Below are 26196 nucleotides of genomic sequence, written 5' to 3' on the forward strand. Positions count from 1 at the left end.
AGCTGTCAGTGATGGAGCAGTCGGTGGCAGATGTGCAGCGTCCACTGATTACCTGGACGTCAATTACCAGAAAGCTTTCACCGGTGAGCAGCGACGCGCAGCGAGAGACGTGACCGTTTGTCTAATTGTTTATTTAACTTTTTCTCCTGTTCGTTGTCATTCATTGAACTTTCCTGACAAAGTTGATATGGGTTTAAGGCGCGAGGGAGGTTTCCTTGTTCTGTAATGAATGTGTTTGATGAGGTGCTTGGTCTTTTGCCCCCAATTACAGCAGTTTCTTGTATTTCTCCGTGCATTAGGATGGAGTGGCGGCAGCAGACCAGCGTCAGCTGCGAGGACGCGTTCAGCGAGGCCCAGCGCTGGATTCAGGTTGGTGCACCCTTAACCACACTTTCACCCTGTTTTTTTTTTTTTAATTGTTGCAGATAGATTCTTTTCGGGCTCCTCACTTTTATCTGAGCAAAAAACTACGTGGATTTGACTGCACAGTTATGTAACTCGTTGCAGAGACAGGAAATGTAACTAGTGGCAGGTGTTTCTGCTGTGGAAAATCAACTCGAGGAGGAAGGAGGGGATTTTCCTGATGCCCAGTTTTGAATGACTTTGGCTTAACTGTGCTAAACTAAACGGATGGCCACTTCACAGACATTAAGTCCAAATGCAAAACACATCTTGATAAGACAAAGTAGCAGTTTGTCTCCTTGACAGAGAGAACCTTGTGTGAAAGTGGCTTTACCAGATAAGAGATACCGGTATGACTGCAGGATTCAGCAGGACGTTCAAGGAAATTCAAATGCAACAAAGGCAAAGCAAGTTTATTTATAAAGCACAATTCAACACAAAGTGCTTTACATCAACATTAAAAGCGGCAAACATAATTAGACAGTAAATAACAAATACAATTATGAGAAAAGAAGGTAAAATAATACAAAAAGCACAAGTTGCTGAAAACTAAGGGCAGTAGAGTACAAAGATGTATATAATTGTGCACTGCTTAAAAGCAGATAAACTACATGTTATGACGCACACCATCACTGTTTGGTGTTTGCCTGTTAAAATGCTGCTCGGGAGGTTTGTAGGAGCATTTTGCACACTGCTGGCAGACGGGGTTGGCACACTTAGTACTGTGTTGTGGAGGATGTGGTTTTACAGAAAGAATAAGATGTTTAACCTCACCTCTCTTCTAATTGTTATAGAATCTGTAATCTGCATAAGTAGACAATGAACAAAACTTGTAGTAGGTAGACACTTTCAGTCGCCTCTGAATGGGGTCATTAATTACTTGATGCGCTTCAGTGGATTATTTTAAAATTCAAGAAATCCACACCAGTTTTGCCTGTATTTCATGCACTAGAAAAGTGTATTTATCTATATATTCTCGTGTGTACCTAGACTGGAGTAACATACACCAAGTTGTTGAAAACATCCTTATGCCAAATCATAATCTATAATTGTATTAAGTTTAATATTTCCAACTACAGACAACAGGATGAGCTCCCGCAACCTAAACCCATTCATCATTACCAGGATACCAGCAGCAAGTAGATGGAAAATGTTTGAACTCAAAACTGGAGCAGATCAGCCACTACACACATTATGTAAATGGGCAATTAGCTGCTGGTGAAACAGGGGGTAGCATTGTTAAACTATGTATTTACCTGCTGGGAAAGAGTCATCCAAGGTTCAAATCTTGATGTTTGATAACCTGTAGCTGATACATTATCAGTGCTATGACTTAAGAATTACTTGCTTTGGTTTTGTTGACCTGGCTCTTCTTTTGATGACCAGGAGAGGCTTGCACACTTTTATACTTTTAAAATCATATTATTCTAAAGAGCGGTTGTGTGTTGAAATGACCAGTAAAGTGCCGGTGGCGAAGAGGTACGACACTGGCACATTGTGTTATCGTGTTAACTTTGAACTGTATTGTTTGATTCCACTGGGAAGCATCCGCTCTGAATTGTGCCCAGCACATTTCAGTTAAAAATGAATTGTGATTGTGGATTCCTGGGAGGACTAATTAGTGAGAAGAAAAACCTTTTGGGGCCCTCTGTTAGTTATAGAGGCGGGCTTTAATAGTCCTCATTTTTATGTCCTCATTAGAAAGCCGCATTGCCCTAAGCATGCTCCTGCCTTCTCAAATTATGGCATTCCTTTGACCACAATCGCATTTTAAATGTTTGTTGTACTTTCTACATACATTTTTAATAATTTGTTCTGCAGATTTTTTTTTTTTTATGCTTTGCTTTTATAGATTTCTTTTTCTTCCCTGCAAGATTGATATTAACTTACTGTAACTCGAAAGATTGGTTTCCACAGATGGCAAGAATATACATGGGAATGTGGACATTATGGACTTGAAAATCATTTTATTAACTTTGCCCCCCCCCCCTTTTTTTTTTTTTTTTTAAACCCAAACATTTAGTCTTAACATTTGTTTTGACTGTGTGTCCTTATGTTTTTGGCTCATGGTCGTTAGCTCTTATGGTGCGGTCTGATTGGAGAATAGAGGAGTCTTTGCCCTTATTTGACTGAAGTTCCAGCAGTTTCTTGAATTGTTTTGATATAATGAACTGTGGAAAGAAAATCTGCAAGTCCTTTCTAATCTTTCTTTTGAAGAACCTTTTTTTTTTTTTTTTTTTTTTTTTTTTAACTTGTCAAACTGGAGATAATTTAAGCCTACTGCTCTGAAATACTATCAACAAACACAAAATTAAGTATTAAACGGTGGGGAAAAAATGTCTTTTGTCATGGATTAATTGTTGCTTTTCTGTTTATGGTTAGGAAGTGACTGGAAAATCCTTTGGTTGTAATGACTTCCGTGCTGCCTTGGAGAATGGAGTCCTGCTTTGCGAGTGAGTAATAATGCTCCGACCTTGACTAGAGTACCATGACTTTTAGGTCCCGCTTTATTTATTTATTTTTTTTAATCTTCTCAAATAAAATTAAAGTGGATTATCTTGTAGACTCCTCATTAGTGAATGTAATTAGGCAAATTTTCAATTATATTTTCAGCACCAGCTTGTGTCCACAGATGCGCTCTGGTTTCTTCTTTCTGTAAACTACTGTTGAAGTAATTTTTATATTAAACTGCTGACTTTAATAACTTGGTTACTTAAATTCAAAGAAAAAGTTGAGCTAATAATCAGAGGTGTTTGATTTTAAGATATAGGTGTACAGGTTATGGAGGGAAAAGAACTGATTAGAGATGACAGTAAAGCTTACAGTACCCTCTTCTATTTTCACTTTTAAGGTTATTACTGTATTGGAAGTGAAAGTCTGGGTATTTTGTTGCTGAAATGCTAATCACTTTTTTTTTTTCTTCCCTTCTCCTGCCATGAAGCTTAATCAACCAGTTGAAACCTGGCATCATCAAGAGAGTGAACAGGCTTTCGACTCCTATTGCTGGCCTGGTAAGTGCTAGACTTTGCCCTTCTGCCGTGAGTATCAGTAGGTGTGCACAATCAAAGAACCTTTACCCAAAAAAAAGCACCTGCTAGCCAGGAAGTGTCAACACACTGTGGTTTCCTGTTGAGGTACCAAGAGACAAGCTTTCTGTTTTGAATTAACTTGAAACTGCATCTCGGTGCGATAATCACAGTGCTGGATATGTAAAGTTTTATTGGGCATTGATGCAAATGGACATTTTTATTCTGGCTTCAGGCTGTGTTGCAAAGGCTCCATACATGCATAATTGCCAAAACTGCCCACAGCAAGTGCAGAGAGAGATCAATTTAAATCTCTCTTAAGGGGCCAATAAAGTGGTGCAACAATGGAGTGGTGGTGGGATGCAGATCTAGCAAAAGTCTGGCACTTGCTTTTCTGGTCTACAGAACCACATGTTTGTTTTTGTTTTGCATGTTTTTAAATCTGCAAACTAAATTTTGTTGCTGATATTTCTGATGCTAAATCTTGTATTCAACATGTAGTTGACTTGACATGGATTTTTCAACATTCAAATAGCTTTTAAATTATCCATGGAATAAAATCTAGGCTTGTGACTTCTTTGACATGAGCAAAATCTGAAATATGGGACTTGTTGTTCTTCCTTGTGGCCTCATTGAGACTTATTAGCCCAAGGTATTCATTATGGGCTACTAATTGCTCATAATCCAGTATTTACTGACCAGTGGTTTAAGTCCCTTGGGGTGAGAACTGACCCCAAGTGTGTGGATGTTTTACTGTTGGCATGATGACTACTAGTAGCGTCATCTTTTATGCGGGACAGTTAACTTTCCATATTTCCCAAATACATGAAAGGGGTTTCAGAGAAGAAATTAACTTTGCGCCAGTCTTGGGCTGCCACATTTAGAATATTCCCTGGAGAATTTCAGGCTGTCCTAGATGGGTTTTTTTGGAGAGCAGTGGCTTCTATGCTGCCTGTCTTAACACCAGGCTGTTGTCCAAAAGTCTTTACTTCACTGTACAGGCAGATGCATTCCCACCCACCATCTGCCATTGCTGAGCAAGCTCTACACTGCTGCACATACAATGTCTTAGCTGACTTCCTCACAAGGAAATGATGCTGGCACTTGCTGGACACTTGAATATTGGACAATTCTCTTTGAAGTTATGAATAATGCTTGAATGTGATCATTGTGATTCAAAGCAACAACGGATGCATGTGTTTCTTTGGAGGTAACCATCTCTAACACCAGATGGCAATGATGTCTTTACTGTATACCTTTTCTACCAGTCTGCTTTTACTAATCAAACGGTGATGCAGGTTTTAATTAAATTACATATTTTGAACAAGTATCCCCATGCTCATCATTGGATTGCTGAAGTTTTGTTAATCACTTTTGTTGTCGGGGTCAAAATACTGACAGAGTGAACAAAAATCAACCACAAATGTATCATTGCCCAAACTTGACCTTCTGTTACTTTTTTTTTCCCCAACTTTCCCCTTTTGTTGTTTTTTCTGACACTTAAGGATAATGTGAATGTTTTCCTGAAAGCCTGTGGGAAACTGGGACTAAATGACTCACAGCTGTTCCATCCAGGTGACCTTCAGAACCTGTCCACGCGTGTGACACTGAGGTGAAGTTGTTTTTAACAAGTGAACATGCACACTTGTGTGCTGTTTTAGCTGAGTCAATTTGTTCGTGTGCTGTACCAATTTAGAGCTTATTTGCCTAGAAGACTTGAAACCTTTCCCCCTTGTTTTACCTCTAAAACTGATACTATTATCTATTGGCAGCTGATTTAAATGCAGCGTCATCAAATGTGAAATGTATTACAAGGCATGTGTTGAGCAGGGTTAAGGTTCTTGTAATGTGTGACCTTAAAAAGGTAAATGGAAGCTGCTTTGCATTGATAACGGTAGGAGCTTTTGACTAACAAGCTGCTTTTCAGTGTGAGCTGAAAGCTAGTATGCTATAAAGTCATAAGTGGGAAGCTGCAAATGATCAAGGTGTCTCTGTTATGGCTCCCTTTTACTAGACATGAATTTATTGTATTAAGTTGTCAATTTAAATATACAGTCATAATATACATGTATTTTACGCATATGTTGTACCTTTCCTGTTCACTTTTAGGCGTGATGAAAGCAAGAGACGACTCAAAAATGTAAGTTACACTGTTTACGGGTCTCAAGTGTTTTTATTTATTGGTTATCTGGCTTTGAAACATAAAGGTAGTTGTGTTCTGCTCCATTTCATCCAATAACAGTCCTCTCGTTTGCATCCATGCAAAAAGGGAGTTGGTGTCCATTTTTGTATGGAGATGTATTTTATGCCTTAAGCTGCATCTATGAACTTCTGTGATAAGCGGCTGTAAATGGTTTTTAACTGGACTGAGTTCAAAAGGACTTGTTCACTGCGGGCGTTCAACGTGTTGAGACTCTTATGAGGCTGTTTGGTTATCTGGAAAGCCTCATTTGAATTGTGTGATAGCTGACTACTTCTGTTTGGTAATGAAGCTCTTTATCCTTACAACCTCTCTTTGAACTTGGTAGAAATTTTCTTTTTAATTAAGGTCAATTTGAATTCAAAACTGTTTCTTTCGCTGAATTTTCCCAACTAGATCAACTTTATTTTTCTTAACGAGATTACAGCATTCATTTGCATTGTTTTCATTTAGGGGAGCTTGTTTTACTTAATTCTAAGTCATTTTTTTCCATTTAAATAATCCTTAAGCTCATATGAAAGTCTTTGACTTGTTCAAACTGTAACATGTTAAAGAGACCATGTATCAGTATGAATGTTTTGGGGTAAGCACTATGTAGTGACAAAGTACATAGCAATGCCTTAGAGAAATCCAGACTAAGGTGATAATGAGTAAAAATATTTTTTACCCCACAGTTTATGCTGATAAATCCTAATTCTTTTGCCCAGTGTGCTTTTCCTGTGAGCCGGAGGCAGTGTACACATCACCGTTTTCATTACGCAGAATATTATAATAGTTCTAAAGAATATTGAATTACCAGGAGGGCAAGGTCAGATGAATGCTTTTGCTGTAAATGTATTTAAAGTGGTTTCTTTATCATCTCATTTCCTTTATATGCTAAGAGATAAAGCTTTAACTTCTCAGAAAACCCAACAGGTTTTGAGAATACTTTTTTTTTTTAATTACGGTATTCGTCTGAATTACAAATCCTTGTGCAGCACAGGATCTGGGTAATGTAGGGAGACCCCTACTTGTCAGATACACGCCACACCTAATGAATAATACAATATAACCCCATTATAAGAATCTTTATTTTGTATTTTTAATTTTTTTCCAATTTTTTGAATAATAAGTGAACAAAATCAGACTGCCAAATTTCTAGTAGTAAAGAAGGAATTGTGCATTGGAGTTGATTTATTATACAGTTTTTGTCTATTCCTTATTCAGGTTTTGATAACTATCTACTGGTTGGGTCGCAAGGCTCAAATTGACACGTTTTACAGTGGTCCTCAGCTTAATTTCAAAGCATTTGAGGGCCTGTTAGGCTTGGCCTTGTCCAAGGTAAGCACCTCTTCCTGATTATTAACAATGTTGTCTTCCTTCTTTAACCATATGTCTCTTCTTAATCTAGGCTTTGGAAGAGGGGAGTAATGCGTTTGTGAGAGAAGCTGGGTGCGGAGAGTGTCGCCTCCCAGACGGTGAGGAATGTCAGCTCGTGAAACAGAGTTGCATGAGAGGGACTTCAATGGACAGCATCGAATCCCTAGACACCTACACTGCCCGCCATAGCGATGGAGGTACCTTGTATACTATCCACTGTCCTCGTGAATAAGTTGTCACATAATGCGCTCCGTGCCATTTGAGATGTGTATATTCTGAGCGAGCATAGTGCTGAGGTAGTTTTTTTCCTTTACTCCTTGCCATTTTATAGTTGCTGTACAGAATATTGCCAAACTGCAAGTGTTGCTATGTAAAACAAAATTATAAATCACAGTAAGATTATTCCATGCTCCTATATTTTGCTTAATCTGACTTCATCAGTTTTTTGTTGTTGGCTCATGATCATTTTAACACAATTCGTCATTTGCTTGTACAGGGGTGTGCATGGTTCAGTGCACGTCAGTGTTGGATTGTGGCAAGTTCCACACTGTGGTGATAAGTGTGTGTGTGTTACAGTAGAGGGTATAATACTCGGTTTAACACTCCCCAGAGTCTTAGCTGTATGATTCTCAGTCGACAAAGGTTCGGTCTTTCTCACGTTTGAGCCTATAACTCTTGAATCATGTCGTTTTTTTTTTTTTTTTTTTTTTTTCCCCCCCTTTTTAAGTTACTCATTTTGGCTATGTTTTATGTTCAGGTTGTGGAAGTGACGCAGAAGCTGAGCAGGTGTACAAGATGGACAACACACAGCCTGCAGCCCACCAGAGCAAAGGCTATATCCCACCACCACTTCGAAGAAAACAAGGAAGGGGGATGAATTCAGGGGGCAGCATGAGTCCACTCCCCAGGTACCGTATGTCTACTTACTGTGTGTAAAGTTCACACATGCTCCTAACTTACTTATCCACAGCTGACCTTGCAAAGTGACTTGTATTTATTTACACTGCTTTCTACTACTGCTTTTATGTGTATTTGAACAAGTGTTTGTTCTGATTGAAAGCATTAACATACCTTTTTGTACAATTTGATAGTGATGTCTGACAATTGAGTTTTTTTTATGTTTAGGGTTATTGGGAAGTCTCTTTTATTTTTTTTAAAGGCATGCCTGCCAACCGTTGTAATGTCTTTCACAAATCGTGTATCAGACCTTCCTCACAACAGTGCATCTTTGGCTGAAAGACTTGCATGCGTGTTGCAGTATCCACCAATCACAATCAAGATAAGAGCATTGCTTTGTTCCATGAAATTGTGAAATGAAGGCAGTTTTTCATGTTATGTAACATTACTTAATCCAGAATTCAATGGATGCTAGCATTAGTTTTTGCAACAAAATATGCTTTCTAACTTTTGAAAGTATCTAAGAACTGCTACACAGTTAGCATGGCTTACTTGCATGTGTTTTTCCACCTAAGATAAACAATTGACATGAATGACATTTTGATTCAGACTGCATATGATGCCAGAAAGCAACCCAAAGCTAACCCAATCCTTTTTGGGTTAGTGAATTATGTAGTTAATATAGGGATTGTTTGGTATTTGGATATCTGCTGCTTCTTTTGCTGTTTGATTCAAGTTTCATAACATTTGGCAAAGTCTGGAAACTAGAAATACTCCTTTGTTGAAATTGCAGAACTTCTTCCATAAAGAAACTTAACATTGTTAACTTCTGCTGCAATTGTTTTAAAACACCTCACTTGAAGGTCTCATCTTGAGTGCAATCTCAGAAGTGTCTAATCATATGTGTACCGGTAGGCTGTTTTTTGTGCTGTTGGTCATTTTTCAGCTGTGCTGCTGAAGAATTGAGTCATGGTTCCGTTTGGGTTTGTGCACTCAGTCAACTCCTATTTTCCCATCTTGCCGTGTTTGCCATGTAGCAGACTCACGCGAGCGTGAATGGTGGTAAGCAGCTGACACTTCAAAAACCACTACCGTATACAGTGTTGGTTCATAATTGTATGCCAGATATTCTCAGGTTCAAGTTGCATAAAAAAAACTTAAGTAGGGTAGGTACATGCCACATATGAGCTGCTGGACTACACACAAGTTTTCATATTGTGGTTTCACATGGCAACCAACATCTCACACCAATAATGTATAACTCACTCAATGGTGTGTTATTTGTCATTTAAACTTTGAATATCACAAAATTCCAGGTGTAACAATGAACAAATAAAACTGAGGATTCTGTGGTAATCAGGGAGACAGTTGACTATCATGTGTTTTTAACTCGGACCATACAATGCAGTATATACTGCATACTGGTTTGGCAGTTGTATTAGGGCACTGTTAAAGCAATTGTGCTGTGGCACAACTGGAAAGCGGTCATGTGACCTATATGACAAGCTCCCAGGGGTAATTTTCTTTCACTTTCACCACAAGTATTGGATACAATCTCCTTTTTGATATCAAAGTGTTGGTTATGGATCACAACTCAAGTGTATTGATAGTTCTACATTCTGCCCACCCCGCAAACTATAAGTGTGCCAGTGGTGTGCAGTTTTGAAAATGGCTTTTGTATTCACCATTTCTTTTGTTTGCGTGTCATGAATATTTTTCTGTTTGTCTGGAAGCTAGAACTACAGACAACGTTGTTGAATCAGGGTCTTTATTGCGTCCGTAGAAGCTTGAACTTTACCAAACTGTTGACTGAGTGTGATGTGTATATAAAATGATAATGGGCTCTTGGTCACATCACATATTAGGTTTTTTTAATTTTTTTTTTTTTTTTTTTTTTTTGTGAACCTTAAAGAAACGGCAACAAGTTTGGGTAACTAGTGTACAGTTTTTAAAAACGTGTATTAATGCGCCGTCATGAAGCAAATACTCTGTCCGCTGCGGACATGATGCACAGACATTTACAATAAACATGTAAACCTGTACCAGTGGACTCTAAATAACATGCTCTATAAATGACCTCAGGAAACAAATTTTGAAGTCCCACAAGATTAAAATTATTTTTTTATAGAATTTTTGCAGTAAATTCTGTTATGTAAACTTGATGAATGCACAGCCATTGTGTTGTAGATGTCTGAGCTTTGCTTTACTTTGACAGACTTTACTGATGAAAGCTGAAAATCATTGAATAACACAAAACGTAACCGTTTTCAAACAATGAGTGGCGCTGGCTTTAAGTCTTTGAAGTAGTGTTTGCATACCTCATCCTGACTAATACATTCAAAGTGATGTCTGTGATGATCTCTGATAGCAGTGAATAAACAAATGTAGGTGTACCACTCTTTACTGCAGCACTGTAGAAGCCCCGTTTTCTCCTCCTGAGCGTGGCCTTGATAAAGAGATTTCCCTGCAAGCTATGTGTGAGGACGACTTGGATGAAGATGATTATACCGAGGCAGACCCAGTTCTCGATGACTTGTATTACCGACGAGTACAGCAGACCCTCCATCAGACATCCATCAACACTAACTATGACCGCTTCTTGCCTCGATACTGGACACCTGAAGAGGAGATTCGTGTCCATACAATCTATCTCGGCTCTCAGAGACGACCGTGGTATCGTAAAATGCTTGGTCTAAGGTCTGTGGACTTTTCCTTTTGGTTTGCGCTACATGAATGAGTTTTGCTGAAAACTAAAACAATGCAAAGCTTTAATTTTTGTCCCCTTAAATAAAGGCTTCATGCTTCGCCTTAACATGTAATCAAGTAATGCTAGAACTCGCAGGCTTGAATAAGACTTGACATCAATGAAATCTTTTTTTCTTTGGTGGCATGTAGTGGCCCTGGCACATAATTGTTACTGATGTTTTGGCAATAGTGTTGAATAGCACATAACATACAACCTCACTACACCAACATAGTTCAACAATAACTGCCAAGCACAGGAAACTAACCAGTAACAAGGTGCAAGAATGACAACTTGAAAGGCTAAATTCAATATGCATGCAATATATCTTTTCTTAACAATTTCTCTGAATATACAGTCAATAGCAAAGTGTTTTCTCATACTGTGAATCTTCTTTGTCTTTTTGACTGAAGCCAAAAAGCTTTGGTTCTTGCAGAAGAGTTCGACTTGATTACTCAGACGGCTCCTATGGCGGAAAACAATCCTGCCACATCTGGAGACCTTCAGACCCTTATGGAAGCCACCATTTCCAAGCCTGAACTTTCTCATGCACATCCATGATCCCAACTGTGTATACTGCACTGGATGACGCAGAATCCAACTTATGCTCTTTCATATGTTGCATTTTTCTGTTGGGTTTTCTGAGTTGCTGCAAGTTGTCCAGCATTTATCCATTCATATTTTGTGTAATTAAGATTTAACGTTGTTTTGACAGCATCATGCTGAGTGACTCAGATTTTCATAATCATTGAGCATAACATTGTCATTAACAAATCTCTTTAGACATAACAGAAATGTGTTAACCCCTTTTGGGCCAGCACTGTATTCACTGTTTTCCAATTTGCTGCTGCATAGCAAAATAAAAATAAACTGTGGGTCATTGTTGAATAGACTGCATCATCTGCTACACAAAGTTAATAGTCACCCTGCCTTCATGTGCCATGACATTTGAGTCAAACAAAAGTTGTGCCATATTTGGTTACACATTTGTGTTGATCAGTCTTGTTTCTTTTTTTTAGAACATATAAAATCCAGGTCAGGCCTGAAACACCAGTTCAGGTCAACCCTGGCTGGATTTGGTGAGTTCAAGTTTGAACATAGCATTGAAGCCTAAGTGTCAGCAACTGCTCTCACTGTACCTGCTTTGCAGCTGCTCCATCTGGGTGTGCTTCTGTTTGCGTTCATGTGGCCACAAAGGGTAAAAATTGCTGCAAATTTCTTTTTTTTTCGCAAGGTTGTTCTTGGTGTCATTCTCTTAAATTTGTGGATGCATGACTTGCTTTCAGATTGTTTGCAGTCAGTCTTGCGTCCTCGTGCCACCTGCTAAATACTGCTGTAAGGTATTTGGATGTCACATCTTGCATCCTCTGTTGCCCACAGCTGTGCTGTAACTGGTTACTGTACAAGTCATGGTTGTGTTATGCAGATGGCTACATCTGTTTATACTGCTGCATTACTTGACAGGCATGCCCCTCTCATCCTCACAGTTGGCTAAGGATTTTAGCGTTAAAATGCAGAATGTGCTCTTGGAGCTGGTAAGAGTGTGGCCTGTCAGGCGGGCCGCAGTTTTTACCAGCTCTGAAACCTGTAGGGTATTTGTCAGCCCTTTTCCACATGCTTGTGCAAATACACTAAATCTTGTTTACTCTGCTACATGATGTGCAAAGGCATTAGTTTCATTCAGTTGCAATGCTGTCTGCATAATAAATTGGCACTGATGTCTGAAAATGAATCATTTCATCAAGCACTTTGACTTTTCTGAAAACATTTCAGAACGGCAAACGACAACAGAAAAACAGCTTTTAATCTTGCATTTTTCCAGTTTGTGCAGAGTTTTGTGAAATGTTGGTGTTGTACTTCAGGGCCGAGTTGGCACAAAATGTCATATATACTAGTCGTCTTTTTTTTGAGTGTTTTGATGTTTTTCTCTAACCAGGAGCAAATCTCTCAACGACATCCCGATGGTGTACCCTGTTCGCAAAGTTTCTGCCATAAACAGCGTTTATGATAAAGATCAGAATCCTGTCCTGGCAAGGGAGTGGAGTCAAGAAACCAAAAGAAGGTGTAGTGTTGCTGCCAAGGACAGTGAAGCTCAGTGGCAAGAAGTAAGTGTCAAGCCTTCAAACTACTTTAATTAATAATGACCAGGATCAAACCTGTAGCTGTTCGGGCTCTTTCAGCTACTGCATGGTGGGAGAACACTTGAATATGCTGGGCTGCTTCATTGCACAGAACTGTAAAGTTTCTTAACTTGAACACATTACCATGGGACAGTTTGGAGATGTAAAATAGTGATTTGTTATTGGTGCCCACAAGCAGTAACACCTTTGGCCTGTATGTCGTTGCAGGACTTGACAAAGTGGAAAAATCGACGGCGTAGCATCAAGTCTGAGCTACATAGGAAGTCACAGGACAGGGAGCATGTCATTGACAAGATGACAAATGAGACTGTGATCAGTTTTGAGAAGAATGATGCAAAAAGAATTCCAGTGAAAAGGTATGTTCACCCTATAAAAGTTACAGCAAGTTTCTTTTTTTTAATTGGGAATACTTGTTGCCACCAAGTATTGGAAGATTAAAATAAAACGGTAAAGCTTTTTTTTTTTTTTTTCTCTTTGTCCTAATCCTATGCTTATCCTTATTTCACTAATCCTCAGAGACCAGTCACCAAGGAGATATGACCCTGCTCTCGATCCTTTCTCCACCTCTCCATCAAAACCCTCCAGCTATGAACCTCGGCCACACTCTAGAGCTCTGCTGGCCCGCAGCTTTGCCACTGAGGCTTCTTTTAGCCCCACAACCCACACTTGGGTAAGATGGTAGATATTTTTCTGTTTGTACCTTTTTGCCCTTACTGCATGCCTCTACCAGTTTTATTGCAATTGTGTCAAACTGATATATATTTTTGTTTTAATTTATTTATATTCTCTGAGATAAATGTTTGGTATTAACCTCTTTTCAGGGATCATCGGTTGAAGTGATGCCTGCCTCTGATGGGGGCGCCATGGGACGAGAGACTTACTTTGCCACTTTAGCTTCAGATGGTACAGGGGTTACCACACCTTCTGCAGATAATCCCTTCACTTCTCAGACCCAACTCAAAGCCCTGGGCAGCCAAGCTGCTTTCCAGTCCACATCTGAACCGGAGCCTCAACATGTTTTAGCAAACCAGCTCCCCTCTCTTGTTACAACCACACAGCCAGATGACACTATAATAACCTGGGATCCTCCGTCTATGTCAAGTCACAACAAAGGTTCTATCTGCATTGATTCAAAAGATGAAACTATTGGTTCAGATTTAGCCAATCCAGTAGACTTTGATGCCACAGAAGACTTCACGTCACTTCAGAGTTATAAATACAGGGAAGGAAGCAGAAAGTCATCTGGCTGGCAACCAGCAAGGGATGGCAAAACCCAGCAGGCTGCAGGCTCGTCCAAGTACTTGGGCAGAACTGGATCGTGGTCCAGTTCAGCAAGCCTTCCCCGTGGTTACCGTCGCTCTGAGAGCTTGTCTCATCTCTCGTCTATCACACCCAGACCATTTGGAGTAAAGCAGTCCAGGGTTTCAGCACTACCAAAACTGTTGAACGTGAGTGCATTACGATAGCTGTTGCGTTTATTAGATTCCACTTGAACAAAGGGGTATCACAAATCACTGTTAACAATTTGAGTATCTTATTCCTTAATCCTATTACATAAAATAACATGTCGGGTATTATTAATGATCTTTCTCTCCGAAGATGGGTACACAGGAGTTATATATTTCCAGTGGAGTGAGGCTGAAGGGGGAAAAATAAATTAGAACTGACATGAAAAGACAGACAAAACTCAAATTGTTCACAATGACTAATGTGACTTTTTGTACACATCTGGAACTGTAGTCTTGAGACTAAAGATTGCTTTTATTAGACATATTGAATGTTTTAATTGTGTATTTGATAAACAATTGTTAAAGGTAAACGTTACTTGCCTTTTTATAAATGAGCACCCATAAATTAATGCAGTAATTCTAACCACCCTTCAGACATCAGAGGAAACTGGGACGTGTTGATTCTTGAAATTAACTGAAGGCAACGTCAAGCTTTCTCTTAATTTAGCAAGAGTCCAGTTTTGAAATAAAACCAATGTGGATGCGTTTTTAAATTCATTCATTACCAGAATATGATGAGCAGTGAATGTAGTTTTCCAAAAGGGGTATGTTACAACCAAAAACGTAATAATGGCCAATAACGTAATAATTTTGGCCATTTCAAATGTAATAAGGCCAATAGTGTAATAATGTGCCAATAATGTAATAAAACTTTTGAGCCAATAACGTAATAACTTTTTGCCGATAATGTAATAAGGCATTACATTATTGGCTGGTTATTACGTTATTGGCCTGGTATTCAAAAATGATTACAAAATTATTACATTATTGGCAAAAAGTTATTACATTATTGACTCAAAAGTTTTATTACATTATTGGCACATTATTACACTATTGGCTTTATTACATTTTAAATGGCCAAAATTATTACATTATTGGCAGTTATTACGTTATTGGCCGTTATTACGTTTTTGGTTGTAACAGGGTAGGAATTATCAAAGGTATCTTTCTAGTTTTATCGTAACACTGCTACAAAGATTTTTTTTTTTTTTTTGGTAATTGATGTATATGGACTTTACTGAGACTGTAAGTTGAAGTAATTATTTTGTTTTGATGTGCACAGGCTCAGTTTCAGAGAGCTGATTTTACCCATCTTCTGAATGTTTTTGTAAAGAGGTTGTTCCTGCAAAATTGTGAACGAAGCAGTTAAATGACACGTTTGTCATTCTGCTGGTTGATATACAGCACTAGCTGACATGGTTCAGTGCATTTTACTGATGAAACCTAATTTGTTTGACTATCCATGTGAGAATATCCTATTTTTGTTTGCCTCTAGGTAGATGATAATCAGGGTTTCCTGTTGAACAGCGAGAAAGGAGATTCATTTTCTTCAACTAAACCACCTCTTAAAAGACAGATGGCAGCTGCTCATCTGAGGGGTCAGTACCAGGCGTCGGTTAAACAGAAGAAAGCCTTCCAGGCAAAGCTTAAAGGCACAGAAGAAGGAAACAATGCCAGTTTGTCTAGCCAGACTCCCCTTCAGACCACTGGCTACCCCCAACAGCCCTCCACTCCAAGCCAAATACTGCCCCAGCCTTATACAAAGCTGCAGTCCCACAACAGGAGTTTGTCTCTTTCATCTACAGCAAGTCCTGATATCTCAAAGGTATGTTGTCTTTGAAACAGTTGAAGATTCGGACTGGTAACTCAAGTGTAACAGGTCATGAAAGTCACCCACCTGAATAACATTTTCTTCAAGGGAAATTATTCAAGAACTTTTAATATATGGATGCCCTGATTGGTTTCAATGATTCTGGGTGAATTTCCTTTATTATGAGGTTAGGGTCGGTTCTGGATGCGTTTTTTTTAATTTTTTTTAATACAAACTCTTCTTACCATTCCCTTCCTACATGTCAGGTAGCCTATTTGGCATCCCTGACATGATAAAAGAAAAATACTGTGCAAATGGATTAAATGGAGGGGAGGAGGGACGAAAAATGTAATGCAGCCCATAGTATTTTGTCAAATACCGCCATAGGTCATTTATGTTGTACAGACAAATTAGATCATGTATGTGGGTAATATGTAGGAAAATGGTTGCACTAAAAAATATCAGCTATGCCAATCTCTATTTGGAGCTTAATACATTTCACGATGCGAATGCAACTCGGTTCCAACCAGTGCAGCCTATCCAATCAATGAAGATGTCGTCATTCAGAAATTTCAAATATGTATTATAAGGTTGGTCTGTCTAAAGGGAAAAAAATGTTTCAGCTTTATGTAGCAGTGGAAACAGAGGAGCTGTGGGTTTATGGAACAAAAGCTGCCCTCAACCAGGTTAACTAAATAGAAAAGCATGAATTTCCCTCATTTCAGGTTCAACACACTCAGTTTTCCAAAACACCTCCTGAAATGGCCCCAGGTTGTTCATCTCTCATTTTCCTGGACTATTTGTTTCAGATGGTGGTAGAAACCCGATACCATGGTACTCTGGTACTTGGCTTTTATTTTTTCGTTCTTCTGTGCAATAACATTTCAGATCAAAATAATCAGGCTTGTATGAAACTGCAATTATGTGACATCTTTGAGATCTTTTTCTTAAAATTAAGTTTATTTTATCTTCTAAACAAAATGTGTTAAGAGGTTATTAAATACATTTCCAATGTATTTAATGAAGGGGCTAAACCATTTTAACAGGTGACTTTGACATTGGGCTATTTGTGAATTTTTATAAAGTGAAATGGAAAATGAGCTGAAATTAGTTGCACCCTGATGGAAAAGATATGGGATCTATCTTGATCAATGACATGGCTTGAACCAGTTAAGTTACACATGAAATCAATAAAAGAAAACATCTAGCCATGAAGCACAAACTTGATGTGCTTCATGTCATAAAGTTTGGCCAACACTGTTTGCACTGATCAAATTATTGAAGTATGACATTTGATGAGGCCTTTTTTGTTAATGTTTGAGTGCATTAATTTGCAGAGTGCTGAATAGGCATATTTGAAAAAAGCTAATGAACTGATCTTTCAGAATATCCATTACTGTACTAGTGTAGCAGCTCTCTAAAGTCTCCGATTTCCATCAGGAAGTACAAGACATTGGATCACAGGGTGTCACCTTCACGTGTGTGTGTGTGTGTGTGTGTGTGTACTTGTTGTTTTTCCAGGTGGATCATAGTGACATGAGAGTGAGCCTGACTCTTAAACCCAACAGTGTACCAGACTTTGGCTTCCACACTCACTGGGACTCCACAGGCGCAAGAATAAAATTCATTCAACCAGGTAAGACTAAGATTAAATGCTGCATTGCTGAATTTCTGTTACTTGAATAATACATTTGAGAAAAATGGTGTTAGGATTAGGTTTTGTTTGAAGGGGGGAAAGCCGTGACGGAGGCTTTAATTTTACACTGTAACAAATGACAACTCAAGTTGCATATTAAAGAAGCATTAAAAAAAATGTTTAGAACATATTTTGTGACAAAGAGCTGAATGGAGTAAAGAGGGCCTTTTTTTTTATACTGGTGTATTTCCAGGGGAAGCAATAAAAAACAAAATGAGCAGACGAGATCAAATTGTGGTAGTTCAGTCTTTCTGGATTCCTTGTTATAAAAGAACTATACAGTACATGGAGCTAATCTGTTGTTTTTTTTTTAACTTCACCATAAGTAATTAAGATGTGGTGGAGGTGTTGCTTTCTTGCTGCTATTCAGTTTTGGATTACTGACCCACTTGTCAGCTCAGCAACAACCTGCGGCCTGATTTTTCACCTCACAGTAGCTCAAGACTCCTGGACCTTAAAAGCCTTTCTGTATTATCTTTGGTCTCATGCTTCTTAATTTTGCTGATGTCTCCCTCCCACAGGCAGTCCAGCAGAGCTCTGCCGGCTGTGCGTGGATGATGAGATTGTTGCAGTCGATGGAGTTGCAGTGACTAACATGAACTATAATCAATGGAAGGATAAAATGGCATCTTGCCTGCAAACTGGCACTCTGACCATGGATATTCGTCGCTATGGTATCAAGGGTAAGATAATTAACCAGGAAAGACAGTTATCTTTCACTGCATCCTGAAATGATTTGGCCATTTCACATTTAACCAGTGTACACCAACATTGGTTTACAATGTGGTAAATTTTTGGTGGCTATTCAATTTTAATTAGATTGGAGCACCAGTGAGGGAAATCATCACAGCCAGCCAGTCCAGAGCAGGATGACCCTCAATCTGACTACCACAGCACCCATGCTGATAGGTCGTCCCGATTACCATGCCAGCAGTGTCGTCAGTACAGAAATGGCAGACACACAAGAATCCAAATTAAGTGGAGAGGCACACAATGTGAGCACTTATTGGAGCCAATTCATTCAAAAATGATTAAAGCTCATCTTATAGTTGAGCTTAATTTTTAATATGGTCTTTCACCTGACCAGGCGATGCACGTTAAGGCCATGGATGGAGATCTTTATGAAAATCACAATACAGCAAGAAGTAAAGGTAATTGTTTGTAATGATATAAAACTATGAACTCTTCAGATACATATTATACTCTTGTCATGCAGTTTCTTACCATATGTCCCTTCTTGTCATATAGATAATATAACTAAAAATCAGAAAAGGAGGGCAGAATTTTTTAAACGGCGAGGTAAAATGACAGTATGGACTTTGCTTGGGTAGCAGCTTTGGTGGCTGGTGCTTTGCCTGGCTTTTTTTTTTTTTTTCATTAAATGCACATTTTGAAAGATATTGACAGAACTACAAGGCTCACAACACTGACCTGTGTGCAGCTGTTTACTCTTAACTGTGATCTTGCATGTTCTATACATTAATTTAAATTGGTCTATAAACCAATTTTTATTTTTTTAAATGTACTGGGTTTTTTTTGGGGGGGGGGGGTTGCTGCTGTTTTCTGTCATTAATGGATCTGATTTGCGCCTTACAATGGCTTCTCTTTTCAGGCTTTGCAGGAATCAGCTCATCGGTTTACTTGTGTGGTAAATGTTTATTTCAAGCCTAGCTTTTATTTATTTTGAGCAGCTTGCTAGATTTTGAAGTCTTCAATCTTATTTGTTGAGCATCAGCAAGAGAATGAAAGGGGACTGTTGTTCAGCATGCATTGCCCGGATATGTTTCTTTAGATTGCTGTTATGCATTTGTGAACAGTTGATCTTCCTGTATTTGCATGGTCTCATGCTGGGGATACATGAACAGAACACTGTTCAGATTTATACACAGCTTTGCTGTTGGTGAGGTCCTCATTCAGGTTGGCTCTTTAAAAATGGTTATTTAAATCCAGAAGCAAATTACTGCATTCCATTTTATTTTTTTACACCACATTTATATTTTGGTCTTGAGTGCACCATTACTCTCATGGCCTATAGCGGTGTTTGCCAATCCTGGTCCTTGGGGCCCCTGTCCTGGATGTGTTGGATGCTACCTTGGCTCAGCACACCTGATTCATAATGGTCCGCATTAGCTTGTCATCAATGTCTGTACAACTCTGCTGATGAGACAACTACTTGTATTATGGTGTGCTGAAGCAGGGTAACATCTAAAACTGCAGGACAGGGAGCCCTGAGGACGAGGATTGGAAAACACTGGCCTTATAGGATGGCTGTTCTGACTGCTATACCTATTTTGTGTCTCTGGTAGTACGAGGCTGCAAGAAAGGATAACAAAAGTAAAGTGTTTAATGTATCCCCGGTTTTGGTCTGGTGTGTGCATGTTCTACTCAATGTTGTGCTCATCTTTACCATCTTTAAGGGCTCCATGGTGTTCCTTTAACTTACTGATTATCTTCCCACACAGGAGGTTCAGAATCTGCAATATCTGATGTAAGTTTCCCCAACACTTGATCAAAGTGTGTTCATGTGGTCATCCATAAGTTATCTGTGCCCTGAAAGAGTTGTATACCAAGCTGTGATTGTGTTTGAACTTGCAATCTGTTTGTGCACCGGCAGCTCCAGGTACCCTCCCTCGGCCCCTCCTCATCCAGCTGGTCTTGGGACCATGAGGAGGATCGCAGGCGTCAAGAGAAGTGGCAAGAAGAACAAGAACGCCTCCTACAGGTAAATATCTTTCTACAAACACAGGATGAGACCGGGAGGAAAATATTGGTGTTTGCTGAAATACAAAAGCGTGATAGAGTGCCTGTGTTTATCTCCAGGAGCAATACAAGCGTGATCAGGAGAGACTGCAGGCGGAGTGGCAGAGAGCAGAGCAGGCAGCAATGTCGGGGGTAATTTGTGTTTACCTCTATTTTTATTACTCTGATTGCTCATGTCATACAGGGGACTTGGAATAGAATATTCCATTTCTGCACAAATATGACCTGAAATATCAGATTTTCACATTAGTGTAACTGCAGAAAAGCCAGTTTACTCAAGAACTGAAGGTATAGCATTTCTGTCTCATTTGGTAAAGTAATCCAGTGTTGTAAATCTTGCAAAGGCAAAACAAACTTTTGCTTTCAGCATAGTGTCTGATGTGGCCTCATTGTGCAGCTTTGAGTGTTTCCATTAAGGATTGATGAGTCTTGCACATCCACGTGGAAGAATTTTGGTGCTTTCTGTCATACAGAAACGCATGTTTGACGGCGGTGCGCTTTCTTCACCTGAACTGCTTGCTTCAGGTCCTTCATCATTAATGTGGGATTAAAGATGACTTGAGTTAACCATTCACCGGACGCTTTGAATGCTCCTCTACTTAGACTTTTGTCTGGGGTCATTATCTTCGGTGAGTGACCCACTTTGAGTTGAGTTCAGATATTTCTTGATATTTTCCCTGGGACTTTGTGTGAATAAAGTTCCTATGGTAAACGCAGCTCCTCTAGTTTAAACTGAAACTTCAGTATCACATTATTTTCTAACCCTCTTCTTGCAGTGTGATCTGTTTTATCAAACTGCAGATGGTATTGTTGGTATTCAGCAGTAGATTTCTATCAAAGTTTCATGCACTATTTGGTAGTTTTTGATGTTGACATAAATAAACAAACATCTTGCTCTTTGTGATCTTTGTTGAACTACCTCCAGGGAGGACAATGATGTACTTGAAATTTCAGACTTGCACACTGTCGATCAATGGCGTCCAAAAGCCTTTAGATGTGGTTTTTGGAATATTTTCCGTATTTATAAAATAACTTCTTTTTTTTTTAGGTGAGTTTGTTGTGGAGATCAGACTTTAAACCATGAAAATCAGACTAAATTCTACAAGGTCTAGAAGGCTACTGGGCATGACCACATAATTATTTAATTAGGGCCTGAGCACTTGCAGTGCGAAGGCCCTATTGTATCTGTAGGAATTTTTCTTCTTATTCTGACTTTTTGCCCCCCTAAACGTGCCCCAAAAGTCACCAAATTTTGGACGCAAGATAGGCCTGGCGAAAAATTTAATATTTAAGGGTTTGCATTAATGGGCGTGGCAAAATGGCTCAACAGCGCCCCCTAGAAAACTTGTGCCTCAAGCCCCACGGTTTGACGTACATGCACGAAAATTGGTACACACCTGTATCATGTCGCAACTTAAAAGTCTCTTGGCGCCATGGCCGAAACCAAACAGGAAGTTGGCCATTTTGAACATTTTGAATTAATCGTCATTTTGGCGAAATTTATGCCATTTCTTCAGCCGCTTCAGAGCCCGAACCGTAACGTGCCCCCAAGTGTGTTATACATCAAAATGTGCGTCTCCATCCTGCAACGACGCGCATTACTTTTCTCTTTCAAAAGCGTTATCATGGCGACGCTAGACGCCAAAAAGCGCGCCCCCCCTTCATCTGATTGGTCCATATTTGATAGTTCCCAAAAGTGACCAAATTTTGCATGCAAGCCAGGCCTGGTGATAAATTTGATATTTCATGGTTTTGCGTTAATGTGCGTGGCAAAACGGCTCAACAGCGCCCCATAGAAAACTTTTCTCTGCCATAACCTTTGAACGGGTTGTGATAAAGACATGTGGGTGGTGTCATCAGACTCTGTTTTGAGTCCTTGACCTTCATTGGCCTGAATTAGCCCAGACCCTTCTGATTGGTCGATATATGTTCCTATTTTCTGCCATAACTTTTGAATGGTTTGACATAGATTCGTGGGTGATGTCATCTGACTTAGTTTTGAGTCCTTGACCTTAATTGGTGCAAATTGCACGCGTGAGGGCCCGTTCATCGCTGCTTGCAGCTTTAATTCAAGTTAAAAAACTAAGATTTAACTTGAGTGGAGTTTATTTCATGCACTGCCTATATACATGTACAATTTTTGTTTTCCATGTTTTAGAACCAGACTGCCTTTGAGATGGCCAGTGGCCATAACAGTTTTGGCAGCGCTCAGTTTTACATGACTGGATGGACAAAGAAACCCAAAGAAAAGCAGAGCCATGCTGGAGATCAGAGAAGGGCAGAAGTACAATCTTGTGTGCAGGGAGTACAAAATGACAAGATTCCTGGGAGAGACTGGTAACTAAAGTTTAAGTCTCCCAAAATGTATAAAGTACAAACAGAACATGGTCTAAGATATTTGTTTTTCCCTCAACCCTGCTTGCTGCTTTGCTCGGCCTTATTTGCTGCAAACGCTGAAATTCAGGCCTGAAGGTTGCTATGACTTCGCTCCGCTGTCCCCTGCATGCAGGTCAGAATGATTTTTATTTTTTTATTTAATTTTTTGCTTGGCTCACCGTTTCAGTTCTCTGACTTTGATCTCTAACCACTTGGCTTTTAACAAAAGTTCCCCAAAGCATGTCTGGCTTTTGACTTTACTGGATTGGTCTAATACCCCCCTTAGAATAAGGAGTTTGTTTTGTCTGCATTTACCCGTGATGCTCTTTGTAGAAGTATTGATTTGAAGACGGCATCAATTCTAAGTGTTGCTGATGCTAACCCACCCCCCCCCCCCCCCCCAAATTATTCATTATTGTTGACAGAATAACAAGTAATTTCTTGTGAACTTTCTAATAGGGCAAAGTCCTTATCTACCCCAGTGTTAACTGGACCCTACAAGCAGACTGGAGGTTAGTTCATCATCGCTGTCCTTATTCTTTCTTCTGAAGCTTGACCAGGCTAACCTCTGAATTTTGACTGCTTCAGGTAGTCTCAGCAAAAGAAAAGGACTCGGCATGACTACGGCTGAGAGAGATAGGCAGCAGATTTTGGAGGAGATGAAGAAAAAGACTCCTCTTCTGACTGACAACAGCTGGATACGTCAGCGCCGCAGCAGTTTTCACAAGGAGCCCATTTACGTCGGCGTTTCCATGAAAAGGTGAATCTTGTTTGTACCTCATCCACTTAATTTCAGCTTTGACTCATTGCTCAGTTAGTCAGCTGTTACACGTTCTTGTTTCACAGATATGAATCTTTGGACGATCTGGATTCTATACATCGCTCCGCAGATCTGATCAGCACATCCACTTATCCACGGCCAAACTCTGCTGCTGGACGTTACTGTACTCCAAGTAGAAACGCTTTCTCCCGCTACAGCACTGGATCTTTATCGTCTCAGAAAAATGCATATGCAGAGTCTTCTAATCATGGCAGGTATGTGCTCCAAGAGAACGATCGACTCTCTCATGCAACTTTTTTCTGTACCTGACCACACCCTCTGGCCTCACAGTGTGAACATGTACTGCCCCAGGACGGTCAGTGGCACGAGGACTTGCGGTGTGTGTGAGCGTGTCCAAGGTAGTGGGGCAGCCATGATCATAGAGGCCCTTAGTCTCTACTTCCACCTTAACTGTTTCAAGGTGAGAGGTCACGTCTGGGTAAAGTTGTGGTCACAGGAGCTGCATTCCCACTGAATATTTTAACTGACGCTCTAGTGTCAGAGCTGTATTATTTAGTTTTTCTGATTGCTGAAGCTTCTGATCTGGTGGCCATTCTCACAGAAAGTAGCCCTGCGCTTGTTGCTCTCTGGGTTTTTGTGCTTGTCATGGGCTGAGTGGGAAGGGACGGTCCACCGTTTTCACTTTTACATGCTATTGTGAAAACCTTACTGGCAAGGGCCCTCATATTTAGCTCACCTTGCTTCATTAGCATGTAGATGTAAAAGTTGGTTCAATGTTGTGACTTGCTGCTCGAGGTGAGTTCCACACAAAGCATGCATGCATTGGTAATGCCCCCCCCTCCCGTTAGACAATCTATTTCTTTTTCCCCTCACCCAAAAGGCTTTGTTACAGCTGGGGTGGGGTTCTTTTAAAAGGGCCACTGGTAGCTTTCTCACTTCCTTGTCGTCCTCAGTGCGTGGGCTGCGGCCGAAATCTCAGAGGAACCAAGACCAGAGTCCGCGTCCGCGTCCAAAACGAAAAGCCCTACTGTGATCACTGCTATTTCCATCTTAAGTGTGAGTTCTTGAGTGAGACCTTGACTGATTTCAGCTTGTCACACCTTGCAGTTTCTGTACTTTAATGTTCTGCTTAGATACACCATGTCAGTACAGTTGCAGCATTAGGTTAAAGGCTAAAAAGTTTGACGTCTGTTAAGTTGAAATGAAACTAACCTAATGTCTTAATATTATATTTTTAGCCACCGATGTCGTCTTCATGTGACCAACAGGCTGTCCAGCAGACTGAAGAGTAAACAAGGACTGGCAAATAACCTTTGAAGAAATAATAGACGAAAGTCATACATATAGCCTGTCTGACTTCTGCTTTCTATTGATGCTTAGAATGTGATGGATGAAATATTGAGTCTGGGAAGTTAAAAGTAGATTGTTGGCTATTTTTATCAGATTGTCCTTAGCTTGAGTGTCTATTTTTCTTAATGCTATAAGTGTAGATTTAAAATGAAATGAGTAAACATGGAATTTATAAATGTTTGATATTTGCTATCCAAACCTGTTCATTCTTCTACCTTTGACCAACGGTGCACTAAAGAGATTTGTTGCTAATGTAATCCAGTATGGAGGTGTGTTTTACTACATACTGAAGCACTTTCTGTTCAGCTGCCATCAGGTGCACATTGGGATGACCCACTGTGTTTTTCTCAAAGGAAAAATGTCTTAATTGTCTTCTTTGTAAATAAAGTGCACTTAATGTAATCCAGCGAGGTTTTAATTTGTTGTTCTTTTGTGGTCCACATGGTGGCGTCATAAGCCTCAAAGTAAATGTGGTCCAAAAACAAACTTAAAAGTTATTGTTTGAATATGCTTGCGTTTCTGTTATTTCAGTCAACTTTTTTTTCTCGAGACGTTTGCCTCTGTAGTGTGAAGCAGGGCTGTCAGTGATCAATTATAACATTCTCATTTGTTCTTTTTAATCCGAGTGCAATGGCACCTTGAACTCAGTCAACTGGATATAAACAACATAAACTACATTGGGCATAATTTAAAAAATGATTTTTATTTATAAAAAACAACCTAACTTGTTATCTTTCTGCATTTGGAGAACAGGATGCACCTTCTTGTTCACTGTTTAGTGCCACAATACTGTTTGTGTAATGCATCAACAATTCTGAGAATGCTAATGAGATCTGATAGTCAGGTGTGGGGGTAAGAACAGCAAGAGACGCGGCAAATTATCACCGAAAAAATGTTCCTACTGGTGAACTGGAAAGGAACCAATTATTTGCTCTGGTGTCATGCTCTGGGTCTCTAGAAAGCACTCAGACAACTTGTTTTGTAAAAGATGCTATAAATAGAACTGAAAAAGGGAACTTGAAAGGAGTACTTGGGTGAGGGTTAACTTGAAGATGACCATTTTTAAAGAGTGTAAGAATTTCATACCATGATACAGTACCATAAATATTTTGCTCATCTAATAAGCAAAGTGTAGTAAAAGATGTTTCTCTTAACAGGAAAGCTCTTACTAAATAACTCGTTTGAAGGGTTTCTTTTGTTCCTGTAGTCTGACCTTCAAAAGAGAAGTCTTATTTCGATTCTCCAATTTTTTTCTCTTACGGTAAATGCTGCTTCTTTGATGATGGGTATGTCTCTAGCACAAACTTAAAGACGAACAAGAAGTTTTCTGAAATCATAGCTAAAGTTTTGTGCAATTGTGCATTTC

At 39.5% G+C, this 26196-nt stretch overlaps 1 protein-coding gene across 9 annotated transcripts; it reads left to right on the forward strand.

Annotated features, from left to right (window-relative positions):
* On the forward strand, positions 1-25236 carry lmo7b (LIM domain 7b). Of its 9 annotated transcripts, none has more exons than XM_061741695.1 (32): positions 1-83; positions 300-369; positions 2785-2855; positions 3344-3413; positions 4934-5040; positions 5538-5568; positions 6835-6948; positions 7019-7184; positions 7745-7895; positions 11647-11706; positions 12564-12732; positions 12976-13124; positions 13285-13438; positions 13590-14216; positions 15553-15882; positions 17389-17503; positions 18085-18246; positions 18383-18558; positions 18651-18714; positions 18812-18862; positions 19176-19211; positions 20026-20051; positions 20178-20285; positions 20363-20455; positions 22482-22660; positions 22788-22832; positions 23159-23211; positions 23288-23459; positions 23546-23734; positions 23811-23940; positions 24434-24536; positions 24719-25236. In XM_061741695.1, the coding sequence occupies exons 2-32, from the start codon at positions 301-303 to the stop codon at positions 24739-24741; spliced, it is 3993 nt and encodes a 1330-aa protein (XP_061597679.1). In that variant the 5' UTR covers positions 1-83; position 300; the 3' UTR covers positions 24742-25236. The 9 variants fall into 9 exon arrangements, with proteins under 9 accessions (XP_061597679.1, XP_061597692.1, XP_061597689.1 ...); XM_061741708.1 differs by having other exon boundaries at positions 23832-23940; XM_061741705.1 differs by having other exon boundaries at positions 2-83; positions 20384-20455.
* Positions 25237-26196: the final 960 nt, after the last annotated feature.

Source organism: Cololabis saira, chromosome 2 (genome assembly GCF_033807715.1).
Source record: "Cololabis saira isolate AMF1-May2022 chromosome 2, fColSai1.1, whole genome shotgun sequence".
In the NCBI taxonomy this organism is placed as follows: domain Eukaryota; kingdom Metazoa; phylum Chordata; class Actinopteri; order Beloniformes; family Belonidae; genus Cololabis; species Cololabis saira.